General features: G+C 58.2%; 2 protein-coding genes across 5 annotated transcripts; one reads left to right on the top strand and one right to left on the bottom strand.

The window, feature by feature from the left end:
• Positions 1–1,427: 1,427 nt before the first annotated feature.
• On the top strand, positions 1,428–14,035 carry Adck5 (aarF domain containing kinase 5). Of its 3 annotated transcripts, XM_071602032.1 has the most exons (16): positions 1,488–1,505; positions 3,682–3,839; positions 8,348–8,451; positions 9,263–9,412; positions 11,500–11,575; positions 11,686–11,886; positions 11,959–12,099; positions 12,183–12,296; positions 12,375–12,506; positions 12,575–12,658; positions 12,735–12,816; positions 12,914–12,992; positions 13,080–13,171; positions 13,244–13,496; positions 13,564–13,680; positions 13,768–14,035. In XM_071602032.1, the coding sequence occupies exons 2-16, from the start codon at positions 3,771–3,773 to the stop codon at positions 13,871–13,873; spliced, it is 1,800 nt and encodes a 599-aa protein (XP_071458133.1). In that variant the 5' UTR covers positions 1,488–1,505; positions 3,682–3,770; the 3' UTR covers positions 13,874–14,035. The 3 variants fall into 3 exon arrangements, with proteins under 3 accessions (XP_027807592.2, XP_071458133.1, XP_027807600.2); XM_027951791.3 differs by lacking the exon at positions 3,682–3,839 and having other exon boundaries at positions 1,428–1,505; XM_027951799.3 differs by lacking the exons at positions 1,488–1,505; positions 3,682–3,839; positions 8,348–8,451 and having other exon boundaries at positions 9,297–9,412; positions 11,691–11,886.
• Positions 14,028–26,192, bottom strand: Cpsf1 (cleavage and polyadenylation specific factor 1). Of its 2 annotated transcripts, none has more exons than XM_027951598.3 (37): positions 25,983–26,192; positions 21,917–21,944; positions 21,705–21,838; positions 21,494–21,574; positions 21,239–21,390; positions 21,005–21,151; positions 20,722–20,861; positions 20,534–20,644; positions 20,363–20,456; positions 20,149–20,236; positions 19,951–20,073; positions 19,805–19,856; positions 19,636–19,730; positions 19,496–19,570; positions 19,343–19,423; positions 19,173–19,262; positions 18,956–19,066; positions 18,741–18,882; positions 18,481–18,659; positions 18,253–18,389; positions 18,009–18,183; positions 17,726–17,932; positions 17,520–17,609; positions 17,287–17,430; positions 17,055–17,207; positions 16,318–16,434; positions 16,160–16,250; positions 16,004–16,088; positions 15,782–15,923; positions 15,552–15,704; positions 15,301–15,477; positions 15,152–15,218; positions 15,035–15,082; positions 14,664–14,819; positions 14,440–14,569; positions 14,229–14,367; positions 14,028–14,152 (listed from the first exon to the last, which is right to left on the bottom strand). In XM_027951598.3, the coding sequence occupies exons 1-37, from the start codon at positions 26,124–26,126 to the stop codon at positions 14,105–14,107; spliced, it is 4,326 nt and encodes a 1,441-aa protein (XP_027807399.1). In that variant the 5' UTR covers positions 26,127–26,192; the 3' UTR covers positions 14,028–14,104. The 2 variants fall into 2 exon arrangements, with proteins under 2 accessions (XP_027807399.1, XP_027807407.1); XM_027951606.3 differs by having other exon boundaries at positions 21,917–22,015; positions 25,983–26,056.
• Between the last annotated feature and the right edge of the window lie 614 nt (positions 26,193–26,806).

Genomic DNA, 26,806 nt, shown 5'->3' with positions numbered 1-26,806 from the left:
CTAAATCACCTATGAATACTGAGCCAGGCCACTCACCCTGCCATGTTTGGGATACTTGCCCATCTCCCGGGGTGGGCAGGTATTCTGGAGCTTCCAGGGGCTCCCATAGCCCCAAATCTTCAGACAGGTCTGAAGTTCCATCCCCAGTGGCCCCTGCTGCAAGGCTCCTGGTGAGGCCCTCCTCAGGCCTCTAGCCTGCCTTCCTATGGTGCAGGTTCCTGGGGCCCAGGACATCATGGGCCAGGTTCCTGGGGCCCAGGACATCATGGGCGGCTCCCCCGCAGGCTATCTGGGATTTAGCTGGTCATCTGCTACCACTGAGTGCCTTCTGTCCTCCTTCCTCCCATTCCCATCTTAGGTCAGTGTACCTTGAGTCCTTTCTGTCCATGGCCCACTGCACCCTAGCTGCTTTTATTCTATTTTATTTATTTATTTTTAATATTTATTTTTTAGTTTTTTTGGCGGACACAACATCTTTGTATGTGGTGCTGAGGATCGAACCCGGGCCGCACGCATGCCAGGCGAGTGTGCGACCGCTTGAGCCACATCCCCAGCCCACCCCAGCTGCTTTTAGGGACCCCCAGACATCTAGATTACAGAGTTCTCGTCATGGATCTGTCCAGGGCCAGGGCCAGAGGAGGTGGTCCTGTGAGAAGCACTGCTGCCCTCTGGCCCAAGGCCTCTGCTTCCCTGATATGAGATCCCTTGAGTCTCCAATTGTTCCAGAAGGCAGTGTGCAAAAAAGGAACAGGTGCTTAAGGTGCCTTGAAGAACACAGCGGCCACAGCAAGGTGGCCAGGCCATAGGAGCACCCAGCCAGAGATGCAGAGACCCAGGGGAGTTGTTGAGAGGGGCAGCAGCCAGCACTGCCAAAGCAGGGAGCGGGGAGAGTCGGGGAAACCGGCAGGAGGCAAGGCTTCTGCAAGAGAGGGAGGGGCTCTTCTGGCTCCATCCAAGGCAGCGCCTGGGTGCTGCCAAGTGTCACGGGTTCGGTGCAAGTGAACACTGGGGGTTACACGTGACGACGAGCAGATATTAGTTTATGAGATACCACCTCATTTTGTAAGGAGGAAAGCGAGTCCTGAGGAAGTTAAAGAGATTCATTTCATCCTAGGTGCACGGAATGTTGAGCAGGGACCATTTCAGGAGACCTCGGGAAGCCCCAAGTCCTTTAGGCCTCATCCGGCTTGCTTCTGGTTCAGCCCTTGCTGCAGGTGACAGGGTCAGGGAGCTCGCTGGTGTGCTCGAGGCTCCGGGCTCCGAGCCGGGATCGCCAGCGAGCGCGATCCCAGAGCCCGAGACTGGGCAGTCAGCGACCGCCAGGGGACGCTGCTGCGCCGCAGAGGAGCGCGAGACGGGTGGGGCCTACAGTCCCCGCCCAGCTCCGGGGCGGGGCTCGAGGACCTGGTGCGCACGCGCACCGCGCGTCCTGCCGCCGGGCCTGCTGGGCGCCGGGAAGCCGGAGACTGAGCTCAGCGAAGCGCGGCGGTGGCATGTGGCGGCCGGTGAGGACTCGCTCATCCCGGGACCCGACCCCGCCCGCCCGGGACTCCCGCCCCAGGCCCCGAGATCCCAGTCACCCGGATCCCCGCTCCAGGACCCAGACCCCGCATGCCAAGGACGCCCACCTCAGTGCTCCAGACCCCCTCAGGCCCCCACCTCCCCATCCCGCTGCCATCCTTCTCTGCCCCTCGCAACCCTAGTGCTCCTTGACTGCCCCTGGCCCTCTGACCCTGAGGGAGCGAGTGGACACCACACAACAGCCCAGGAGAGGCGCAGCCTGCTTGCGCCCCACCCCCAGTCCTCTCAGTCCTCCGGGACAGGGGGACGCTCTGCAGCAGGACCCGTCCCCTCCCTGCGAGAACCCGTTCCCTCTTCTGTTGGAGGGAAGGGAGAGAATTAGTGGGTCTCGACGGACTCAGGGTGGCCCTCCCCTCCCGGTCCCCCGTCTTCTACACTGGCGATGGCTCTGTCCTTGGAGGCGCCCTGGATTACGGCCCTTTCTCCAGCAGCGTTTTTTGTGTGTTCTTTGTTGTTGTTTGCAGTACTGGGGATCGAATCTGCAGTGCTCTATATACTGAGGTATACCCCCATCGCTTTTAGTTTTTTTAGATTTTGAGACAGGGTCTTGCTACATGGCTCAGGTGGGTCTCAAAGTTGACATGACTCTCCTGCCTCAGCCTCCTGAGCTGGGAGTATAGGCCAGTGCCACTGTGTGGTGTTCCTTTCTGGGGTTTTCTGTAGAGCTTGTGCTTTTCTAGGAAGCCTGGCCTTCAAGGTTAGGTACTGATAAGACCACAAGTCTGCCAGCTCGTGGCTTGCAGTGGGTAGCTTTGTTGCAGAAGAGTATTTTCTGGGCTGACAACGATGGAGTGATGTTAGAGAGTCAGGCAGAGACAGGGTTGGCCTTTGGCAATGCTTCTTCACATACCAGGCCACCAATCCTGCAGACAGCCCCAGGGAGCAGACAGGCCTCTGAGTAGGAGCTGCTTTGAGCTTTGAGTACAGCTTGGTCCAGCAGGCTTTGAGCACAAGAGCATTTCTAGTCACCAGACCCAATTTCCTGGCTCAGCTTTGCAGTCTGACTCTTGGTTTTCTTTCCTGTTAGGGTGCATAGGGCTGTGGATCCTGTTGTTAAGCTGCTTGGTTCTAGTCCCCTCTTTTAGTTTTTCTTTTAAAGCCTCATTTTGAGAGTCCTAGTTGCTTCTTCCTGCCGCAGGCTGGCTTATCTGTGGCCACCTTTCATCTTTCCTCCAATTTGCTCTCTGACCTGCAGAGAAACAGGAGGACTCAGCCCTGCTCTGCCTGATAGCACCCACTTTGGGTACCTATTGGAGAGGTAATATTCAGAGCTTGCTTTTGCTACTTTATAGATTTCTGTTTCCACTGGAAACAGCAGCTATTGGAGAAAAACTGGGCAAGTGTTTCTTTTTGCAGACAGACTGGACACACAAGCCCTATAAGCAGTATGAGGGCTCGGGTAAAGGGAGCCAGTTTCATTTTGTCCAAACTGGAAGGAGAGGGGTTGCTGCTGGGACCAGTATAGCCAGAGCAGTCCCAGTTGGTAGGAGTATGTGGTCTCAACAACGGGGAGGAGCTGGTGATATGCGCGACAATGTCCTGGGATCGAGTCTTCTCTGCCTTTTTGCCAGTGGTTTGGTGGTTATGTCCTGGGTGGGGTTTGGTTTATGTGCAGTGTGGTGGAAATTATTCTGGCTGTGGGCTTGGCCCCACATACACTTTTTGGGCTCTGAGAGTCCCTCTGACATGGGAATTTCAAAGATGATTGCTTGGAGAACCCTGGGCATCCCACACTAGGAGGCAGACAGTAGAATTGCCTGATGAGCTTGTAGGAGTTCTTGGGCCATCTGCATGAGATCTTGTCCACTTTTGTCCTGTCTAGGGCTGGACTTGCCCTCTGTTGCCTGGCTGTGACCTTCTGCCTATTGCTTGGCAGAGGTCCTAGTGTGAGCTGTGTAGGTTAGTTCTGTGCTTGCCCCCCCCCCCTTAATGTTATTGTATTTTTAGACCTTTAATTAATTTATTAATTTATTTTTATGTGATGCTGAGGATCTAATCCAGTTCCTCACAAATGCTAGGCAAGTGTCTACTGCTGAGCTGCAATCACAGCCCCCGCTCGGCCTCTTTTGTCTCTTAACAAGTGTGTGTGCCTCACCCCAGCACAGCACTCAGTCCTGGAAGTGTGGAGCTGCTTGGGAGGTGGACCTGCTCTTGGTCCAGCCAGAGACAGGTGCTTTAAGTTCACTGTCATGCCAGCCCGGAGAAGGACAGTGGGAGAGGGGTGTACAAGATGCAGAGGAACAAGGAAGAGGAACATGGTGAGCAGGGTGGACCCACCGATGGGGTGGGGAGTTGCAGGTGGGATCCCAGGGCCAGAGCTCCTACTGTAGTGTGGGTTCCTAGGAAAACATCAGGAAACTGTGACTGGGTGTGATGCTTAGGGGCCAGAGCCTCCTGACTTCACCTGTGAGAGCAGTGTGCCCCGTGCTGGTGAGGTACTGGGACCTGCACACTTAGGCCTCAGCTGCCCACCCGAGTCTTGATAGAATGGGCAGTCACCAGAAGCACCCAGAGCCTCCAGTTTCATTGTAAAACAGTTCAGATGAGTGTTCTTTTCTGTCAAAGAACTGTGTGTTTTAATATATGAAAGTGATGTGACTTGATTATTTTCCTTCCAAACCTTTGGGGACAGTGTGCTTGACTCTGTGACCTTGGGAACAGTACTGAGCACTGTGGCCTTGAGGACCCCTGCTTGAGGATTTTACCACAGGATGCCGAGGCCTCTGTGTCGCTAAGAAAGCAGTTAGATTTGGGTCTTCCTCCCAGCTTTGCCAGGTCTTGTGAGTAAGGACATGTAAAGTCCCCATCTTAAGTGACACCTACTTTTACAGCATGTCTATTAAGTGCCAGTCCCAAGTGAGCTCCCCTCTCCAATCTTGAAAATGTCCATTTTTTTCCCCAGATTCAGTGGGGGCTTCTCCAGGCACACTAGCCTTACCCTAACTCAGCACTTGGTGGGCTCTACCTCCTCAGCAACACCCCTTCAGCATGAGGGTGCCATCTACACACTGCTATTGCCTGGGGTCACCAGAAGACCTGAGGGGCTGGTAGCTGATGCTTGACTGGGTTGTGCACACTCTCCTTTGGAGATGAACCCTTCCTGAGGCTTCTTTGAACCTCCCTGAAGGGCTTGGGACCTTTCCCAGGCAGAATTGGTGGACATGGAGTGTGAGCCCTCCCCCAGCCTGGCTCTCCCATCCGCTGCCTCCAAGTCAAATGTACCCACAGCACATGGGCCCTTCCTGTCCAGCCCTCGTGTTGTCCTTGGGGGCCATGTGATGCTGGGGTCAGCCCTTTATCCTGGACAGCTATGTGTGAGCCTTGGCCCTTCCTGGGGCAGAGGTCCCTGATTGGTGTGGGTACCTGCAGCCTCTACCTTTCTTCCAGTCTCTGCCTATTGTCTAGAATGTATGTGGCTCCTTCTCTTCTGAATGCTGAATCTCAAGAGTAGTCATTGTGTCAGCTTTGGCCATTTTCTTTGCTTACCATCCCCTTGAAAACTGCAGCCAACCCTCTCCTGACCTGTTCCAGTTAGTGCACACCTCTCTTCATTTTTGGAATTTAACCTGTATGTACATGCTGGAAGTCTCCTTTTTCTTCTGGATTAAATCCCTTTTATCCTTTTGAAAATCAGCCGGAATCTGCCACTCCTAATATAAATAATTCAACTCAGCAAGTAGGTATGGGATTGCCCTGTTAGATGGGGTGAGCTGAGGGTCACTGAGGACCAGTGAGGGGCTTGGCGCAGGGGAAAAGCCTTAGAGGGCTGTGTTGGGAATCCTGAGCCTAGCAAGGTCTCAAGCCCATCTGCCTGCCACGCACCTTCTCACAGTGCCTGGTGTGTTGGGCACTGCTCCAAGGACTTTGCAGACAGCTTGGGGGGCTTGAGTTGCACATTGTTTGTTCAGTGATCCCACTTCATGGACAGAGAAACTGAGGGACAGAGAGAGAAGTAATTTGCCTCAGGCTGATGGCCAGTTAAATGCTGGAACCAGGACTCCAGCCCCCAAAGGCCTTCTAGATTCTTCCTGAGATTCTCAGCCTCAGCTTCTGGGACCCTGCACAGTTGGTGTGAGCAGCACTCTGGCCTCTCCCTGCTTGGTGCAGAGGAAGTTTTCCCCCAAGTGGTAATGAGAAGAGTCTCATCAGTGCCAATGTCCTAGGCACAGAATCACCCAAGGTGTGAGCTGCCTTAGCTCAAAAAACACCACTTTCTCAGCTGGGACTTTCAGTACTAGAGCAGATATTTTGTGACTTTTCTTCAGGAAAGTATTTCCTTTAATTTGTTATTATTTTTTTAGAGATAAGTATTTCCCTTAATTTATTATTATTATTATTATTATTTTAGATAGATTTAGGTGCTCTACCCCTGAACTACCCCAGAACTTTATTTTGAGACAGAGTCTTGCTAAGTTGCCTAGGTTGGCCTTGAACTTGCAATCCTGCCTTGGCCTCCCATGTTGCTGGGAGTTGCAGTTGTCCAGATAACTACTGCTTAGATCTACTCACTATTAATATGCTGCCTTAACTGTTTTCTCTTTCTGCTTGGAAAAAAATATACTTTGTTGTCACTGGACTATTTGAAAGTAAATCACAGACATTTTGACATCTAATCTCTTAACACTTTAATGTGCATCCACTAAGCAAGGACAGTCTCTTGCGTACCCAGGGTAGTTTTTCATGCCTGAATCACTAGTAATTCCCTCCATCTGTTGCAGAGTCCAGTTCAACTTGCCTGGTGTCCCCAGAATGTCCTTCCTACAGGTGTCTTGTCCTCCTTCTGACTGAGGCTTTTGCTGAGCTTGCCACGGTGCCTGTCTGCAGTGCTCTTCCCACCTTTTCCTGTGACTTTTTGTTTTAATTTTCTGTTTGGAGAAGTTGCAGTTATTTATAGAAGTAGAGAGAGTTAATGCCTGTGCCCATACCAGCAGTGCTCAATTCCTGGCTGACGCTACTTTTTGAAAGGGCCAGGTCGTTATTAGAGGATGTCCCTCACTTGTGATTGCTTATATTTCAAGGTCAGAAGGTGCCTATCGAGCACAGGGGCACAGCTGGTGGCTGATGTTGCTTCTTATCCACGGGGCGGAGGTCTTGCTGGGAAGGTCAGTTGCAGCAGAACCCTTGAGAGCCAGAGTGGCAGCAGGTGTGTGATGGTAGCAAGGCACCAGCTTCAGGCCATCTTGCCCCGATCCACTTGGCTCCAGTCCCTTCTGACTGGACACTGCCCCTGCCTCCTTGGACTGAGCTCCTGAGTGGGGGGTCAGCCCAGCTCCCTCTCACTTCCTCCCTGTGGCCTTGGGACCCCTCACAGTGTACTGCTGAATACAGCTTGCTCTGTGCCTTCCCTTTCCTTTTGGACCTGGGCACACGTTCTGCTTTCCAGCCACACAGGCCTGTTTCCCACTCCTCAGAGATGCCCATGCCACCCTGGCCTTGGGCCTCTGGGGACACTGTCCACGAGGCGGTTCCCCACTGTCCAGGTCGTGGTATGTGCCTCCACGTTGTGCTCTCTGGGCTGGCCATGGAGCTCTGGCCCTGGTCGTAGGCAGGGCTGGTTTGTCTGTGTGCCCTGCATTGTGGCATGGGGTAGAGGACTCTGGGATAAGGTGGGCAGTGGTCAGGATGACCGCCTAGAGCCAGCTGCTCTGCAGGCATTCCTAGCTCCTGCTGTGAGCATCTCTGCAGCACCTACTCCCTGGGCCTCTCCAGGTTGTGCCATGTCACGGCACTAGAGACATCTAGGGTGATGAGGTAAAGTCAGATGGGCTGCAGGTGTACCCCCTCTGCCTGGGGCTTCCCCTGTTGCCTCTGGTTTCTTGAGAATCAGTGCCTATAGCTTGTGGCCTTGCTGAACAGAAGGTTTGGTCAGCCAGTTCTCCTGGGACAGTAGGTCATGAACCTTGTCCTTTGACCTTTGTGTTGTTTTAAAGTCCTTGGAATTGTTTTCATGGCTGCACACCTTGGCCAGAAACCAATTGGGTGTCTGCTCCTTGGTTGGCCCAGCTCTTAGGGCAGTGCTGTCCGGTGACACTGTGGGCTTTATTCCCTTAAATGCTGATTTGCTAGAAGAATTAGCAGTTGAGGAATCTTTAAAATCTCACATTTCAAATGAGCCTGGGAGCCAGATGGAGTGGCACATGCTGTGGTCCAGCTATTTGGGAGGCTGAGGTGGGAAGGTAACTTGAGCTCTAGAGCGTGAGACCCCGTCTCTGAATAAACAAGATTGAGAGGTCAAGGTCGCCAGTGAGTCTGATAGCTGCGGTGCTGCCCCTGGGCTGAGCCTGGCCCCGGACCATGTGCACAGTTTTCTCTGCCTCCTCACCCTTCAGGGAGGGGCTCTCTGGGGTCTGGTGAGTTGGGAGCTCCTTGTGCCTTTGTGTCTTCAGAGCAGCAGTCCTCAAAAGGGTCAGTTCTCCTTCCTGCACTAACTTCTAATTGTGTGGCCTGTGAGTGGCCTGCCTTTCTGTGGTCACTGGTCAGTGTTTCTCAGTAACTGATAGGTCACAGGGCCACCAAAAGAGTGATGGTGGGTCTTGGCATAGACAGGCCAGGTCATGATGAGTTCTTCCTGCAGAGACTGAGGGGACTTTGACAGTTGGGCATTTTTAGCCATACCACCTTGGCCTTTCTTTGCCTGGGGTATGCTTCCTTCCGGGAGTTAGGCCTGTTCCTTTGTCCTGGCATCCTGGCTTCAGGTTGGTGGCCCAGTGAGTGAGGCACCCTGTCCTGGGTGCCACCTTGCTGAGCCTGCTGTGGCTCTTTGCAGTTGCAGCTCTGCCCCTTCCACTTGGCTCTGCTGAGGGGCAGGCGGAAGCCCTGGCCTTGCCCTGCAGTGTTCTTCAGGAGGAACTTCAGGGGCCCATCTGCAAGGTAAGCAGCCCCCGTTCCGTGGACATGCACGCCCCGCCCCCCAAGGCAGGGAGGCGTTCTGTGTCAGGGGAATGGAGGCCGAGGGGCCTGAGCAGGACCTTCTGTTGTGGCTGCAAGGCAGGGGGCCTCTGCACACATGCAGTGCCTGGGACCCAAGATGACTGGGGCCCTGACCCAGGACAGCACAACCAGCGGATGCCGGCACGTCAGGACACATGGCCATCTGCCTCAGACAGAAACAGGGAACCGTTCTGAGCGTGCACAGGGGGACTGCCATGGTGGGGTCAGGCAAGAGATAGGAGCGTCCAGAAGAGAGGTGGGCAGGTGTGTTCTAAGCAAAAGGAAAGGCCCCTGAGGCCCTGCGGGCAGTGAGGCTGGACCATATTGGACAGCTCTTCCTCCCAGCATCTGTGCATGCTCACACTCTGTGTCCTTGGAACAGACAGACTAGCAGTGGACACAGGTGGATGAGAAGCCTCCTGAGTGCAGCAGCATGGAGGTTTGCTCTCCTTGTCTTTAGCTCCGCTGGGTTTGGGTGTCCTACCAGTCACTGTCCCGATGCTCACAACCTAACTGACCCATCATGAGGGGTAGTGGTGGCTGTGACTCTGGGCGGTGCCCTCGTCCCATGGAGTGCAGGCCCTCCAGGCTGCTTTAGCTTGGCTGAGCCACTGTACACCAGTGGCCACAGTGGGACTGAACACGGGGAGACTTTCCCTCAGAGCTGCCTGATGTCCACATCACTGTGGGCCGTCCTCATTGAGGCTCAGTCTTGGGAGGGTAGCCCCTGCAGCTCCTGTCTGCCCCTCAGGTCCTCGAGTCCCTCGTCGCTATGGAAGAGGACGCTTTCCACCACTGTGTTGGGGGTGCCCCTGCTCCTTGGAATCCGCTATTTCACAGCAGAGGCCCGGGAGAAGAGGAAGATGCGGCTTGTGGTAGATGGCTTTGGGCGCTTTGGCAGGTAGGAGGGCACAGGTGGGCTGTGCCTGTCCTTGGAAGGGCTGCAGTGTTCTGTGGGGACTCTTGCCACCTTCCAGGTGTCTTTGGCTGTGGGGGGGTGGCAAGCATTGTTGCCATGCCACACGTGGATGAGGGACTGCCAGAGAGGGCCTCTCACACTGGGTGTAGCCCCACAGACCCTTGGCTGGATGGCAGCTGCCACCTTCCCTTCTCACCCCACCACAAGAAGAGCTGGTCTCCCAAACAGGCCTGGGCTGGCCACAGCAGCCGCCCTGTTCCTAGTACCCATGGTCTTCCAGGCTCTCCTGTCTCAGTGCAGAATGGAGGGCATGGGACAATCTGTGCCCTGCCAAGTTGACCCTTGTGGGCACTGGCAAGCCTTGGCTCCTGGTGTTTTGTGGTAGTGCCAACATGCCTTCCAGCTGCCCTTCCTCCCCTGTGCGCCACACTGTCACTCGCTGACACTATTATTTGGGTAAATTGTTTACGGTGGTCAGAAGGTGGTTCTTCTAATTTAGTCATTCCCTCAACATATATTGCTGGCATCTCTTGTAAGGGAGCTCTCTGCCAGTTATGAATCCATTGGTTTATTTATACCATCTAGACTGAGAGATTTGCTTTATTAATGTGTTACTATAAGTATCATTTTTTTGGGGGGGGTATTAGGGATTGAACTTGGGGGCACTCGACCCCTGAGCCACATCCCAGCCCTATTTTGTATTTTATTTAGAGACAGGGTCTCACTGAGTTGCTTAAGGCCCTGCTAAGTTGCTGAGGCTGGCCTAGAACTTGTGATCCTCCTGTCTCACCCTTTCAATTTGCTGGGATTATAGGTGTGTGCCCCATGTCTAACTTCTCCAACATTTTATTTTGAAGAAATTAAAACAGCAAAGTTGAGCACGCTCTATGTGCCAGGTGTGGCGGCATACTCCTATAATCCTAGCTGGGGAGGCTGAGGCAGGAGGATCACAAGTTCAAAACCAGCCTCAGCAATTTAGAGAGGGCCTAAGCCACTCAGTGAGACCCTGTCTCAAAATAAAAAGGGCAATGGTAAGGGTTAGGGTTAGGGTTAGGGTTTCTTTCCTGAGCCTTCTGCCCCTTCCTGGCACTGCTGGATGTATCAGGCTCTCCAGTCTTTCCCTGCCCAGCCCTGGGGTCAGTTTGGGGTGGGATGGTTGGAGCCACTCCTGATGCAAGCAGGCCTTGCCTTGCGAGGTGCACAGCCGGGATCGGGTGTGCACAGGCACCACTCCCATGTGCCTGTGGCTGCGTTCCTCGTTGGTTAGAAGGCCACGTGCTCACGTGGATGCCTCCCGTTCCCAGCAGAGCCATTCTGTCTCCCTCTGCGTTAGTGGGATACTGAGGCCACCTGAAGGCTTCAGGTCTGCATTGCTCAAGGGGGAAGGGGCCTCCTGGAGTCCCAGGGAGCTGAGCAGTCCTCTCCATGCCCACTCTGCTGGCCACCCAAGCCCCTCGTGGCAGAGGTTCCCCCTGTGGGACGGTCCAGCTGTGGAGGACAGCTTAGCAGGTGCAGGGCAAGGCCTCACCTTGCCACTCCCATGGTGAGGGACCTATATCCCAGAATGGAAGGGATTCTTCTCCTCCCAGCTGTTAGCCGGGGTCAGACCACCCACCTTTTAGTTCTGAGCCCCCGTGTGCTGCAGTGTCCAGACCGACCAGCTCTCCAGGATCCCCACCCTTGGGCTCCATTCTCAGAGGAGCAGTGACCTTGCTTCTCTTAGTCTTGGAGACCCCTCCTCCTCCTTTTGGTGGTGACAAGAGGCCTTCCCGATTGGTGCATGTTTTTGCCCCGTCCCCACTATCTACCTCCCCCTTCCCTGGGTTTCTGTGGGTGCTAACAGTCAGGAGTGAGAGTGGCCTTGTGAGACCTGGGACTGAGACTGACCAGCAGGCACTAACTAGCTGACTAGGACCTGAGTCCTGTAGACTGGGTCCTGGCTCCATCTCTCCCTTGGCATGGGGTTGGCGGGGGTGAGGTCGAGCCTGACAGGGCTCTGAGAAGAGGAACCAGCACTGGACTCCACCTCATAGCCTACCTTCAGGGGCTAAGGCCTCCTCTGCCCGCAGGTCCCTGGGGATTGGCCTGTACATCTCCCTGGACTACTGGTGGTGCACAAATGTCATCCTGCGAGGGGTGGAAGAGGTTTGTCCCCCTGCCCTGGGCATGCAGGGGGCACACTGGAGGTGGTGGGTGCCTTGGGGACTGAGGAGGTGGCTGCCTGCCCCCATCCTCCCCTCCACGTCTATGGTCAGAACAGCCCGAGGTACGTGGAGGTGATGTCTGCTTGTCACCAGCGAGCAGCTGATGCCCTGGTGGCAGGGGCCATCCGCAATGGTGGCCTCTATGTGAAGCTGGGCCAGGGACTATGCTCCTTCAACCACCTGCTGCCACCAGAGTACATCCGGACACTGCGTGTACTAGAGGACCGGGCCCTCACTCGGGGCCTCCAAGAGGTAAGGCCTTACAGAGGAGGGAAGGGGGTGCAGTAGTGCCCCCCTGCAGCTCCAAGTGCTGGCTCCTCCCAGGTTGATGAGCTGTTCCTAGAAGACTTCCAGGCACTGCCCCTTGAGATCTTCCAGGAGTTTGACTACCAGCCAGTGGCTGCAGCCAGCCTGGCTCAGGTGCACCGTGCCAAGCTGCACGATGGCACTGCTGTGGCTGTGAAGGTACTGGGGCCACCACCCTGTGCCAGGTGGGCTTCGGGCTTGGTGGCAACCCTGGGTCCTCAGTGTGCCTCTGCCTGCTGCAGGTGCAGTACATTGACCTGCAGGACCGCTTTGATGGGGACGTGCACACGCTGGAGCTCCTGCTGCGGCTCGTGGGGCTCATGCATCCCAGCTTCAGCTTCAGCTGGGTCCTGCAGGTAATGCTACTCAGAGCAGGCCAGGCAGTGGGCGGGAGCTGGCCTCCACCGTCACCAACCGCCCACGTATGGCCCCAGGACCTAAAGGGGACCCTGGCCCAGGAACTGGACTTTGAGAATGAGGGCCACAACGCCGAGCGCTGTGCACAGGAGCTGAAGCACTTCCCCTATGTCACCGTCCCCCGAGTGCACTGGGACAAGTGCAGCAAGGTGGGCTGGGATGGTCCTGGGGGTGTGGCGGCATGGCCTCTTGCGCTCAGCCTCCTGCCCTCCCACAGCGTGTGCTAACAGCCGACTTCTGTGAGGGCTGCAAGGTCAACGACGTGAAGGCCATCGAGAGCCAGGGGCTGGCAGTGCGGGACGTGAGTGCTGCGCACCTAGTCAGGGGGTGGGGTGGGGGTGCTGCCGGGTCTGCTGCACATCCTGCCCCCTCCCCAGGTAGCAGAGAAGCTGATCCAGGCTTTTGCTGAGCAGATATTCTACACAGGCTTCATCCACTCCGATCCCCACCCTGGCAATGGTAGGACCTGGGAGACGTCTTGGTGGGTGGCCTGGATTGACATGCTGTGTCTGCCACCCTGGCGATGGTGGCCTCAGCGACATACTCTTGTCTGTAGTTCTGGTGCGGAGAGGCCTGGACGGCAAGGCAGAGCTGGTGCTGCTGGACCACGGGCTCTACCAGTTCCTGGACGAGAAGTGAGCTGTGGGCACGTGGGACCCTCTCCCTGTGGCCTGGCCTTTCCTGCCCCGAGACGTGGGGCTCACAGCCAGACCCTCCCACAGGGACCGGTCAGCGCTGTGCCAGCTGTGGCGCACCATCATCCTGAGGGACCAGGCTGCGATGAAGGAGCACGCAGCTGCACTTGGTGTAAAAGGTAAGGGCAGGTGCAGCCCCAGGTTGGGCGGTGCTAGCCGGACACAGCCCAGCTCAGGCCCTGCCTCCACAGACTACTTGCTGTTCTCTGAGATGCTCATGCAGCGGCCCGTGCGCCTAGGGCAGCTGTGGCACTCCCACCTGCCCAGCCAGGAGGAGGTGGCCTACATGCAAGACATGGCCCGCAGCCACTTCGAGGCCATCATGCAGGTGCTCCGGGCACTGCCTCGGTCCATGCTGCTTGTGCTGCGCAACATCAACACGGTCCGTGCCATCAATGTGGCTCTTGGCACCCCTGTGGACCGCTACTTCCTCATGGCCAAGAGGTTAGTGACCGAGGGGGTTCCCTGGGGGTGGATGAGGCCCGTGGGCTGATGCCTGTGTCCGACACAGTGCGGTCAGAGGCTGGAGCCGCCTGGTGGGTGCAGCATACCCGGGTATCTACGGCACTGGCCTCCTGCGCCACATGAAGGTTGCCTGGGAGATGTTCAAATTTGAGGTGGCTCTGAGGTGAGTGGACATGTGGTACTGGTTGGGTGGTGGGCCTGGGCCTTCTGACAACCAATCTTTGACCCCCTACTCTACACCCTCCCGTAGGTTGGAGACCCTGGCCATGCGGCTCACCGCCCTCCTGGTTCGTGTTCTCGTCTACCTGGGCCTTGTGCCTCAGGCCGAGGAGCTCTACCAGTACCTGGAGACATAGATCCCCAGGGCCAGGATGACCACACAGCTGCTCTTAGCCCTGGCCCACTGACATCAGGCAGTCGGCCACCTCACACTGTGGGGCATGGGGCAGTCATGGCCTGAAGCAGGGGAAGCATTGTGGGGCCCTGACCAGCAATGACCACACACTCGTCTCAAACAATTTGTTTTCCTTGTTTTGTACAAAAGGTGGGGGGAGGCAGTGTGCGGGGGCAGGGTGTCATCCACATGCTTAGAAGTGGGCGGTGACACGGTCAGTCTCCAGCAGGTCATCAAGGATCTGTAGGGTGAAAGCCGTCAGGGCAGGGCTCAGCAGGGCAGGGACAGGACGGGCGGGGGAAAGCAGGCCAACTCACAATGTCTGGGGTCGTGCCAATCTTCTTGGCCAGCTCCCCACGCTCCATAGTGCTGAGGTACAGGTAGCGGTTGAGCAGCTCTCCGTCAAGCACGTTGCGCACTGCGTTCTGTAGGATGCGCCGGTCCACATGCAACATCCTGGGGAGGGGGTGTGGGGGGTCAGGGCAACCTGGGAGGGTAGGCAGAGCCCTGAGGATGGTGGGTGCTCACCGGAAGGCACGGGGGTTGAGGCCAGCATGGTGGGGCAACATGGTGGTCAGTGCGTTCTGCAGCATCAGCAGCCTCCGGTAGGTCTTCTCCTGCATGGGCAGCAGGAGCCCGATGCCGCCATCTAGTGTGGCTGGGGATGGGGGGGAAGTGTGAGCGAGGTCAACCCCCTACTCATCCAGTGTGGCTCGAGGGGGCAGTGAGCTCAGTTACCCCACCCCACTCACCAAACCACGTGATGTGCTTGTTCTCCCATACCACCGACTTCTTGCTGGGCCCCTCAGTGGCCCCCCTGCATGGCGTTCTCCAGAACGTGTTCACGTGGGCACCCACGTGGAAATCTGCCCTGCGCAGCAGGCGCATGCCCCCAAAGCTCTCCTTGGCTAGGACAGAAGAACTCAGATCACTGCCCACCCAGTGCCCAATACCCAGCCGGAGTAGAAGTGAGGGAGGGAGGGCTGGGGTTGTGGCTCAGTGATAGCTTGTCTAGCATGTGTGATGCACTGGGTTCGATTCTCAGCACCACATACAAATAAATAAAGGTCCATCAACTACTAAAAAACATTGAAGAAAACAAGTGAGGGAGGGAGCCACTGACCTTCTGGCAGGTACATGTACACCATGAGGTTGCGGTCTCGGTCAGACACTAGGGAGCAAAGACCCAGAGTCAGCTCCAGCCACCCCCAGGGTGACACTCCCCCAAGACCCTACTCACCCAAAAAGCCCAGCTGGGCATTGTCCACCATGAAGTCCACACTGTACACCTCCAGAGGCTTGGCATCCTGTTGTCAGGGAGCAGAGCAGAAGGTGTCAGGAGGAGTCCGAGTATGACTCTCACCTGTACCCCAAGACCACATGAAGTACCCGGGACACCAGGCTCAGCGTCTTGCTCTCTTCTTGGTAGCGCAGCAGTGAGATGCTCTTCATGACATCTGCAGCTAAGATGAAGTTCTTGACGCTGATCATCTGGTGGATGTACAGCTGGGTGTCGATGAAGGCCATGCCCGTCAGCTCACTGGCCCGCAGGCTCCACAGGAAGATCTAGGGGGCAGAAGGGTCAGTGGAGTGGGCAGGGTGAGCAGGCAGAAACACAGCAGGGAGGAGTAGCTGTGTACCTTCTGGCCAATGGCTGACACCAGGTGACCATTGCAGTGGCACAGGGCGGTCACAGGCCCCTTCTGTTCCTTTTCGTATAGGACCTTGAACTTGTTCTTGGTCAGGGGCTGGCCAGGTTCGGGCACCACCTCAATCACGTCCATGATGAGGATCTGGCAGGGCAAGGGAACATGTGGGGATGGCAGACAGGCTGCCAAGGGCCGCCTGTCCCCACCTGGCAGCTGCTTACCCGCCCGCGGCACGTGACCTCCTCTCCCTGCATGAGGCAGGTCCCAGCAGCCACATAGCCCTTGAGGCCCGACACAGTCTCCTCACTGCGCAGCGACACTGTCTTCATGCATGTGACGTGTTCCCATTCCTCCAGCTCAATTCTGCACAAGGACAGGCTGCATCAGGACACCCTAGTCCTGCCCTGCTGGCACCCAGAAGCCCCCACTGGGCCCAACATCACCTGGCATTGGGAATGGCCTCCCAGCTGACTGGGGAGATGAGCTGGATGGAGAAGGCCTCCTGTTGGGGGTGGATGTACCTGTCATCTGCAGGGACAAGGAGGCAGTGGTCGTAGCCAGCCCTGGGCATGGTCCACCCCACCCCTGGTGGCACATACCTCTCTCAATGGCCTCAAACTCCTTTTCCTCACCAGTCATGCGCGGGATGCGGGTGCAGGGTGTATTGGTGCTGGTGGCCACGGCATACACCTAGGAGTTGAATGGTGTCACACGCCTGGGGTGCCTGGGGGAGGGAGTGCTGGGGGAGGGGACAGACCTTGGACTCCACATGGTAAGCCACATAGTGAGCCGTGCAGCGCAGTGGGATCTTCCTGACGGGCCATGGGGCATCGTAGGACAAGTAGGCAGGCAGGACACTGATCCGCAGCTCACCCTGGGGTGGGTGGAAATAGCAAGGCCTAGGGCTGCAGGCCTCCCCACTGCCTGGCTAGGGTCACCAAGTCTGGGGAAGGTCTGGAAGAGCTGTAGCCTTGGTCGTCAGTCCCCAGGCCTTCTATCAGTAGGCTCCTGTCCATCCTTCTGGCTGGGGAATACAGCACAGGGCATGGGAGTCCAAGCCCAGGGGACACTAGAGACTAAAAGCCACATGACTGAGACTGGCCATGCCAGGGACTGCAGAACACAGGCAGAGGGAGACCCTGCCAGCCCCAGCCTCAGCTTCTGTCCAGTCCTGAGGGCATTAGCCCCTTGGAAGCACTCAACACCAGAGTCTGTCAGTGACTCAGGTGGTCATTGCTGCCACGTGGGTGTCACAGATGAGGCAAGGGCTTTCAGGGTATGCCCCATCAGCCAGGCCTCCACTGCCAACTGCTCCAGCCTCCAGATGGCCCGGCATTAAGCCCCAGATCCCACCTCCTGGGCCCTACCCTCCTCTAGATAGTCATCCCTGGTCCTCTGGGATGTGCTGCAGCTGAGGAGCCCTCCTGTCCCTAGCGCCTAGCTTTGCCAGGGCAGTATCAGTGCTTGTGGTGCGGCCAGAGTTAACCTTCCTACCTGTCTGTTGAAATACAGAAAGCCTCGGGGACAATTGACATTGTGGAATGGGGCGAAGGAGTCGATGGGGCCATCGATGCCCATGGGGTGCAGCCGCAGAGCCCCCCGGCCAGTCACTAGGAGCCAGTGGGGTGAGGGGCCACAGATGAACACCTGGAGACAGACACTGTGAGAACATGTGGGCAAGGTCCTGTTCCCCTACCCCCAAGCCCAAACAAAGCTGCCTGCCTACCCCAGAATAGCCATAAATGTCCTCGAAGTAGCGGAAACGTGCCACGCGTCCCCGGGCCCCAGACCCCTCCTCCACACTGCCACCTTCTGCCTTCTTCTTGGAGGGTTTTGCCTTCTTTTCACGGAAATTGATGTTGTGGGGGACCTGGTGAAGGTGTTGACGAATGCCAGGCCCTTCAGACCCTGTAGCCTGGACCCCTCCCAACCCACCCCAAAAGGGTCTAGCAGCTGCACCTTCTTGAAGCGAACTTTGAGATTGCCCTGGCCAAGCTGAGAGTCATGGGGAAAAGCCTCATAGATAAGCAGCTCCTGGTCCACATGCACCTGGAAGTGAGGCAGGGTGGGCCACGAGGTGGGGCTGGGCCCCGAGGACAGAGTGGAGGAATGGGCTGGGCTGTGAGGGCAGGTCCCAGCCTCTGGGCAGGCACCAAAGGGCTCACCAGCAGGTAGGGCCTGCTCTGGCGACTCCCCAGAGCAACCAGCAGCACCTCCTTGACCAGGGGCAGCTCGCCCTGGCGCGTGGCCTCTTCCTTGCGGGCCTCACCCTGCGTGGTAGGCTGTCCAAAGGAGCTGTCCACCAGGACCCGCTGCCCCACAGGGAAGTTCTTCACCAGGAACACCAGCCGCCAGTCTGGAAGCTGGTAGATCTGGTGGGGGACAGCAGTCAGTGACCATAGGGCCTGCCATGCTGCCAGGGCTGCTGAGCCACATAGGTGCACCTACCTCCATGGTGCCGTTCTCTCGCACCAGCAGGCACCAGTGGGTGGGCTCTGCCCGAAAGGGTGCAGGGTCTCGGTCAGCAGGGGGCTGGCTGCTCCTCCGGGCCTCCTCTTTGCTGGGGCTGAAGAGGGAGCCTGAGTCCCCATAGAGCATCTCCTCCTCGTCATCCACTGTAGGGCTGAAGACACAGACATGTCTCAATCTGCCACAGAGACCCAGGTCTCCTGCACCCTGGCCCCCTGCACACCTGGTCTCTGAGCCCAGTCCCTCGGCCTCTGAACCGCTGCGGCCCCCCATCTCATCACGGGCCCCACTCAGGCGGCTCTCGGTGGTGAACATGCCGCTGACATCACGATACAGGCAGAGTGTGATCACCTTGGACTGCTGCAGGGAGAGACAAAGCCCAGTGTAGGTCGGGGGCAGTGGGGATAGGGGATCATAGGCAGGGATAGCAGACACAGAGGGTGAGGCCTACATGGTGCAGTGGGGGCTTGTGCAGTGCCAGGCGGTGGTGGCGGCCACCATACGAATCACTCTTGAGCAGGAACATGGTAACATGGCCCTCGGCGCTCATGATGACCACATAGGGGTCGGCCACAGCGCACTGCACGATGGGGGCACCCAGGTCCACAGGGATGAAGTGCAGCTGATTCACTGTGGGCACAGGGTGGTCAGCACAGGGTGGCCAATGCAGCATACTCCCCAGGACGCGCTTCCCTACACTTGCCCACCTACCTCCTTCTAGCAAACGGATGCCCAGTGGTGACACTTGGACAATGTAGCGATTGTCCCCAATGTTTCCAGCAAAAACCGTGGGGCCCTGTGTGGCAAAGCCACTGGTGTCCAGTTCCATGATCTCCTGGCCAGTCTGAAGGATCTGTAGGTAACGTAGTGAGTTGTGCCCTTCCCCGGGGAACCCCAGACGCCCACATCCAGACCCCGCCCTTCACCATTGTTGAGTCTTCCCGGCTCAGAATGAGGAAGCCATGTCTTCGGCCATCATCTTCTGCTTCAGGGGTGCTCGGCTCCTGCTCTGGGCCCTCTGCCTTAGGTGCCTCCTCCTGCAAGGGCCAAGGACAGGGAGGACAGAGAGCTGTGATGGCTATGACCACCGGATCCAGGTGCCCTCAGGCCGCCACAGTCACTATCACCTAGGGTCCCACCTACCTCCTCCTTGCGCACAGGGGCAATGACTGTCCACATGTCATAGCAGCCAGGAAGTTCAAAGGTTGTCACTACCTGGGGCCGGATACTCTTCTGGAATGAAGATAGGGTGGGATGGGGTCAGCCTACTCAGGTGCTGCCAGCAGGTGCCCACCCCCCCCTGCCCTACACACCTGCAGCACCGATAGGGCCCCGTTCTTCCCGTAGCCGGAGCAAACCACAATCTCCAGGTCTGGCTCAGGGCTGTTCTGAAACTGCACAGGTCGGGGTAAAGATGCTGCCCCAACCCCGCTCCTGCCCCCAACCCAAGCCCAGGCCCCAGGCACCTCTTCGGAGAGGAAGGCGGGCTCGCCCACAGCAGCATTGGCGCAGGGTCCGATGTTGAGCATGCTGTCACACACCTGCAGACACAGTGGCAGTCAGGTGGTGGGAGGGGGCGGGCATCCACGGCTGTCCCCAGTCTCACCTCAAAGGAGTAGGTGGCCAGCTGTGTGCCTGACTGGGCCTCACTGCCGTACACTTCAATCTCGTCCACCTCGTCCTGTGGCACGGACTTGCCCCCTGTAGCGCACACAGCCCACCTGAGCCTTGCCCTGGCTCCCAGAGCCACCCCACCCAACCGGTCCAGCTCTCACCTGACCAGCCCACTGTGGGGTCCACCCGCTTCTTCTTGGAGGGAGGCTCTTCCTGTGAGGCAGGAGACAGAGGTGAACAGCATTTCCAGGCTGCTTTACACCAAGGGGAGGGGGCCAAGCACCTGGGCACCACCATGAGCACCCACCTTGTCAGCAGCCTCGCGGACAGCACTGGCTGGGGGCTCCTGCAGCTTCTCTGTGTACTTGAGGAGGAGGGAATTGCCCAGGCGCGAGCCCAGGAACAGGTACCCAGGCTCCATGGTGACCATCTGAGGGCGGGCGTGTGGATGAGAGGAGGCCAGACCTGGACCCAGTGCAAGACCCCCACCCCTGCCCCTACTCACACTGGTGGTGAGGACACTGGCGGCTGCCTTGTCAAAGTGGAAGGCACGGACGCTGCGCATGCCGTCTGTGACGAGTGTCAGCACATAGCTGTGGGCGGGGCGGGCTGCTGAGTAGGGCTGGGGATGAAGGATGTTGGAGGGCAGGGGTGGGGGGTGCTGAATGAGCAGGGGAGGGGATGTGGGGGTCTCAGGGCAGACAGGGCCAGGGGCTCACATCTCGCCACCCTTGAGGGAAATGACCATCTTGTCATAGGAAATGAAGGCGGCCTGGGCGCAGTCCAGGGTGATCCGTACGCCCTCCTGAGTGCCTGTGAGGAAGGTGTCAAGCTGGCTGGAGGCCCTGCCCCACCCACAGCCCCACCCACTAATAGTCAGCTACACTTACGCAGTGGGAAGGCAGTGGTGCCCATAGTGAGGCTGTTGAGAGCCACGCCATATGGGGGGACACTCTGGTTCAGGTACAGCAGCGAGTTGACAGCGAAGACCACGACCCCACCTGGGGACAGACACGGGCTGGTAGGCAGGCTCACTGCTCCCCCCCAGGACCACTGGGTACTGCTGGGCCCTCCTCACCTATGGGCTTGGGCACAGCCAGGGCCTGGGTGCAGTCAAAAGGCAGGCTGGTGAGGGACCAGATGACAGGGTGGACCTTCTGCGTGATGTTCAGTGAGATGGCCACAATGGAACAGGTGTCCTGTCGCACTGCCACCCGCCTGGAGTAGTAGGTGGGTCAGCTGGACTCGCAGCACCCCCCAAGGCTGGGGTCCCACTTCCACCCTCTGCGGGAGCTACACGTCCCTGTCCCCTCTGCCCAGGCAGCTGGGACCACAGCAAAGAGGGCATCCCTGGGCCTCACCCGGGCCATGTCTGGTTGGGCTCGAACAGGATGAGCAGGGTGGGCTCGTAATAGCCATGCAGGAACTGCAGGTCAATGATGTTGAGCAGCTTCTCGTCCAGGGCCCGCACATCGATGATATAGCTAGGCAGGAAGCTGGACCTCTGCCTGGGGGCACAGGGACGTCAGGGTGGGCCACACAGAGGGGAACCAAGCTCCACGCCTCTCAGACCCAGCCGTGACCCCAGTGCTCACCCCTCACCCACAAGCCCCTCATGCTCCTCGGCCAGGCTCTCCCTGCGGAAGGGCAGCACCACCAGCCGGGTGCCGTAGATGAGCATGGCTGCACAGCGCCCGTCGGGGTCCACCCGCACTCGAGGTGTGTGCACGTTCTGCACAAAGCCGTCCTGGGGGCAGAGGGACATTAGCCAGGAGACCTCACGGGCAGCACTGGGGGTAGAAGGAGGGAGGGAGTAGCTGGGCTGGCCGGGGTGCCTCGATGTGGCCTACCCGAAGCTCAGGCTCCTCAAAGTAGTGCAAGGACAGGGTCTTCAGATCGTGGGTGCCGGGGTCATACTCCACCACCGACAGCTGGGGGCAGAAGGTCAGAACTATGGCCTGCCCCCATGCACCCTGGGGGTACCAGCAGGCCCCTGTGTAGCCCTGCCCCCTCCATCCCCCACCCCGGGCCTACCACCCTCTACCACCCTCTACCCCTCACCTTAGCATCCTTGAAGCTGAGCAGTAGGGCGTCACGCTTGGCTCCTGCCAGCTGCACGCTGGCCATGGACATGACGTTGCCAAAGAAGGAGAAGGAGGCCACCAGCTCCAGCTTCTCGCGGTGGGCCTTCCCCTCTGGGAGAGGGCCAGCAGGTCAAAGCTGGGTGATGCCCTGGCTAACCACATGCCCAGGGTGGCCACCCCTGTACTTACCTGTGCTCCTGTCATTCTTGGTCAGGGCCTGGAGGGGTAGGAAGAGAAGGCAGTGAGGGGCCACATACATGCCTGCCTCTCCTCATCCAGAGACAAGCCCTGAGGAAGGACAGGAAAAGTTCACTCAGGGCTGAGCCCTGCCACCAAGGACCCTGGAGATGGCTGTGCAGCCTCCCTGGCCTGTCCACCTCTCACTCATGCACCCATGCCCCCAAGCCTGGTCTCAGGGCTCTTCCCCAGAGGCCAAGCCCCCTGCTGCCCACACCCATCTTCTGCCCCAAACCTGCCCAGCTGGGCATCCACAGATGTGAACCTGAGGGTGCTGCTCCAGGCACAGCGTAGGCTACACTCGCGCCTCCAGTCGGAGCCAAGGTACTGCAGCTACCAGGAGGCTCGAAGGCTGGAAATGAGGCAAGGTGGCCACGCCCAAAACCTAACCCTCAGGGAGCTAAGGCAGGTTTGAGGCCAGCCTGGGCAACTTAGTGTGGTGACCTCAGGGTTGTCGTACCTCAAAAATTTTTTTAAGTTTAAAAACAAAGTGTGGGGGGATGCTGAGAATGTAGCTCAGTGGTGAGCACTTGCTTTGGGTTCAATACTCAGTACGGGGGCGGGGGGAGATAGGCCCTGAAGCACAGAGAGACAGGCACAGAGGTGCTTGCCTGTAGTCCCAGCTCTCAGGAGGCTGAAGCAGGAAGATGGTGTGAGCTCGAGAGAGAAGACAAAAGGAAAGAAGCCAGCCCCGAGTCCTCCATGCCAGCTCAGGGTGCCCACTGTGGCAGGACTGGCAAGGCTGCACTTACACTAGACTCCAGGGACAGACTCAAGACAGCCACTTATGGGCCTGGGTGGGGTCTGCTCTGAAGAACAGGTGTGGTGGTCAGCACACCGTGCCCTGCTGGCCTAGCTCTTGGGATGACTGGCACCTTTCACCTTGGTGCTCTGAGGCCCTGAATTCCTGAAAGAAGGCTGACTACCCTGAGGTCACCACACTGCCAGGAAAACTGGCGTGGCCACTTGGAGGCGGAGTGGAAAGGATAGAGAGAGACAAGACCACCTGCTGCTGCTGTGTCCTGTGCAAACCCAACCCACGGGTGTGTGCACAAGACAGACCAGGCTGTCCCTCCTGGGCAGCAAGCGTGCACACAGCAGTCTCCCCCCAGCACCACCCAACCCTGCTGCCTCGTGCTCATGCTGTCCTGAGAGGGCCAGGAAACAACTACCACACCTGGTGTCTTTGCATGTTTCTTAACGACGGACAGGGAAGGATCACCACAATCCTGGGGGCTGAGTGCCTTTCAGGGCAGTCTGGGTTGCTCCCTTCCACGCACAGATGAGCTGCCATTTCTCTATCTTTAAAAACCTGCGTTCCCCGTCAGTCACTAACGCATTTCTTTGCTTTCTTTTGCATGAGTCTCCAGACAGCTGTCTGGGTTCACTGTTACCAAGCCTCCTTCTCAGGGCCTCCCATCCTCCCCAGGTCAGGCCACAACCCCACTTGCCCCAGCCCGTCTTGTTCCACCTGAGGCGCTAGTGTCCTTCTCCCATGTGCTGCACCCCCAGCCTTTCCTCCTGCTGCCCTGGCCGCGGTCCTCCAACTCTTCCTGTCTCAACCTTGCAAAGCTGAGGTGCCCAGGGCCTTGTCCTTTACTGTCTCTGGGTAACTATACCAGCTTCAATGGGCAGATGCCACCCATAAGCTAAAGACCCCAACTCTGCCTCCAGCCCAGACCCCACTCCCATCTCTACCTGCTGCTCTAAACGTCCACCTGCTGAGGAATCAGCTGACCAGCACCTGAAGCAGCTCTGCCCCACCCACCACACACAGCTCTGCATCCCCTCCCTCACTGTACTAGGGTTGGTCAATAGGACCAGCACAAAACAGCAGAAGGGACAGCAGTTGTGTCTGAGACCAAGCTCTGGTCTCAGAGGACCTGCCTCACTCTGGCAGTCTGTCATGCTGTTGAGGCCCATGCTGAGGAGTGGAGGGGGGAGCTCATCAGGAATTGCTCTGCTGAGCTGCTCCTGACTGTGGGCCCTCAGAAACTGAGAAATACTCCTCCTTCCTTAGCTTCTAAGTTTTGGGGTAACCTGTTCAATGGCAAATAGTAACTAATACAAGATCCACCCACAGCCTTCTCCAGGGCACAGAACAGCAAGGCCACCACTCCAGGTGCTCACACCAAACTTCAGACTTGCTGCCCACAGACCTGGGAAGACTTTTGGTCACCCTCACACACCTACCTCTACCCCCACCACACCACTCCGAGGCACTAATGCCTCTCCACTAATGGTACAGCCAGCTCCCAACTGGTCCCCTGCCTCCTTTCACCTTCTCTTCAATGTGGCAGTCAAAGTGACCCTTGAAAACTTGTCAGGTCAGATGATTCTTCTGCCAAAACTGCAGCTCCACACTTGAGGCCTGGGACACTGGAGGCCACCCACCTTGTCACCTCTCCTCACCTCCAGCCCTCACTTGCCCTCCTGCCACAGGACCTCTGCTGGAACTGTTCTGTCTACTTAGAACTTCTTCATCTGATACCCACAGGTTTCTCCATCACTTCTCCTCCCCTGCTCAAATCCCACCTTCCGACGGAAGACATTCGGCACCCCACCCTGGTCTCGCTCCCTCATCCTGCTCTCCAGTCTCCAAGACACTGCCCCCCTCTCACACACCTCCATGGCTGTACATGGCTTGTTGTCCTCAGAGTGCAAGCTCCATGGGCAGACATCTCTGACTGTAGCGTGCATCAGCATCACCCCAAATGCCTGCACACAGCAGCACTTAAATAAACATCTGCTGAAAGGACAAATGAATTCTGGTAGGGTCTGAGCCCATTCCTTTGGTTATTTTTATTTTTTAGTTGTAGGTGGACACAATACCTTTACTTCATTTTTACGTGGTGCTGAGGATCAAACCCAGTGCCTCACACATGCTGGGCAAGAGCTCTACCACTGAGCCACTACCCCAGCCCCGAACCCATTTCTTAAAAATGTAATGATGCACGTGAGCATGGTAGTGCACACCTGTAATCCCAACAATCCATGAGGCTGAGACAGGAGGATCACAGATTGAGACCAGCCTGGGCTACTTAGCAAGACTCTGTCTCAAAATAAAAAATAAATAGGGCTGGAAGTGAAGCTCAGTGGTAAAGCACTCATGGGTTCGATCCCCAGTACCAAAAAACAAATAAACAAACAAAAAACCCAAAACCAAATAATGATACAATAACTTCTAATTAGTGAAAGTCCACTACAACAGATAAGAAAGACTAAGTTTAGATACTTATTTGGCTCTTTCAGAGATGGACCTGAAAAGCCCGTCCTTTTCTGTTTTGCTTGCTTGGTCAAGCACACCTCAACAGAGGTGCACATATTTCAGGCACGAAGGCACCTGCGCTGGGAAAGGTGCCCAGGAGGGTGAGAGGGTGAGAGGGTGAGAGGGTGAGAGGGTGAGAGGGTGAGAGGGTGAGAGGGTGAGGGTGAGGGTGAGGGTGAGTGCCGCCTGCCTCTCGACCCGGGCAGCCCCTAATCAAAACGCTTGCGTGGCTCCTCCACCCTCTGCGCGCCCCGCTGCGGTGGCGGGCCCTGGTTTCCTCCGCCGCGACGCCTGCCCCGCTGCGCACGCGGACGCGCCCGGTTCCTGGGGGAGCGAGAAGCCTTCCCGGTCGGACCCTGGTCGCTCTGGCAACCAGCGCGGCCCGGCGCCCCGTCCTGCCAGTAGACTGTCCTCGCGCGGACGCCGCCCCGCGCCGCGGGCTGGCGATGTGCTCCGGCTCCGCCTCAGGGAGGCCGTTTCCAAACACAGGCCAAGCGGCTCTCAGCCCGGCGGCGGCGCACGCCGGTAGCCCAGCGGCTCCAGAGGCCGCGGCGGGAGGATGGCCAGCGCCAGGCCGGCCAGGGCTCACGCGACGGGCCCGCCAGCCTTCCGGCGGCGCGGCAGGCTGCGGGCGGGCCCCACGGTGCGCGGTGCGGCGGCGGCCTCTCTGCGGGCGCGCAGGCGGCTCCGGGCGCAGCCGCCGCCGGCCGCGCACAAGAGCACGGCGGCGCGCGGGCGGCGCGGGCCTACCTCGGCGTCGCGGTTCAGGCGGTAGACGTAGAGCTGCGAGGTCCCGGCCACCACCAGGTTGCGCTCGCTGTTGTTGAAGAAGTTGCAGTACATCGCGAACTCGAGGCCGGTGGGAGGGTGCGCCTGCTTGTAGACCGCGTACATGGTGACGCCGCCGCCGCCGCACGCCGCCGCGGCCGACTGGGGGACCGGGACAGCAGCGGACGCGGTCCGGCCTCGCGCGGAAGCCGAGCTGTGCGTTCCGCCTTTTTGCGTCTGCGCGGCGGCAGCGGCGGCCGGCGGCCGGCGGCAGCGGCCCCTGGCGGCCGGGAGGGTCCCTGCGCGCGGCGAGTTCTCCGCTTCCCCCGCGGCCCCAGGGTTGGCGTGCCGCACGCCCGCTCCCAGCCCCCATCCCAGAAGTCAAGGGTTTCCTGGAGGGTGGTCACAGCAGAAAACGGCCCCTATCCGCCGCCCAAGCACGGAGCAGGGGACTGACGGCACTTGGATGCTCAGACGGGCAGGGACAGGGTGCTGCCCGAACTCCTGGACTTCGGCAGGCCTCACAGACGAGCCAGTGTCTGCGTCAGAGGGCGAGGGAGCCCGCCGGAGCCACGGAAGGAGTGGAGTCCCCAGGAGGCGCAGGCGGGGTGCCCCGGGGCTGCGGGCCCTTGTGTCTCAGGGCTGGGGCCCGAAGGCAGAGTCAGACCTGGCCCGTGGCCTGTTGTCCAATGAGAGATACAGTAAGACCGTCAGAGGGAGGCGGCGAGGCACTGTGGGGAAGGACCTCCTGGGAAAGGAGCAGCTCGCCATCGGGGTGTGTGTGTGGGAGGGGCGATGGGGCCATC

The sequence above is a fragment of the Marmota flaviventris genome, chromosome 15 (genome assembly GCF_047511675.1).
Source record: "Marmota flaviventris isolate mMarFla1 chromosome 15, mMarFla1.hap1, whole genome shotgun sequence".
Taxonomy (NCBI): domain Eukaryota; kingdom Metazoa; phylum Chordata; class Mammalia; order Rodentia; family Sciuridae; genus Marmota; species Marmota flaviventris.
This window is presented reverse-complemented; position numbering and strand designations above follow the sequence as displayed.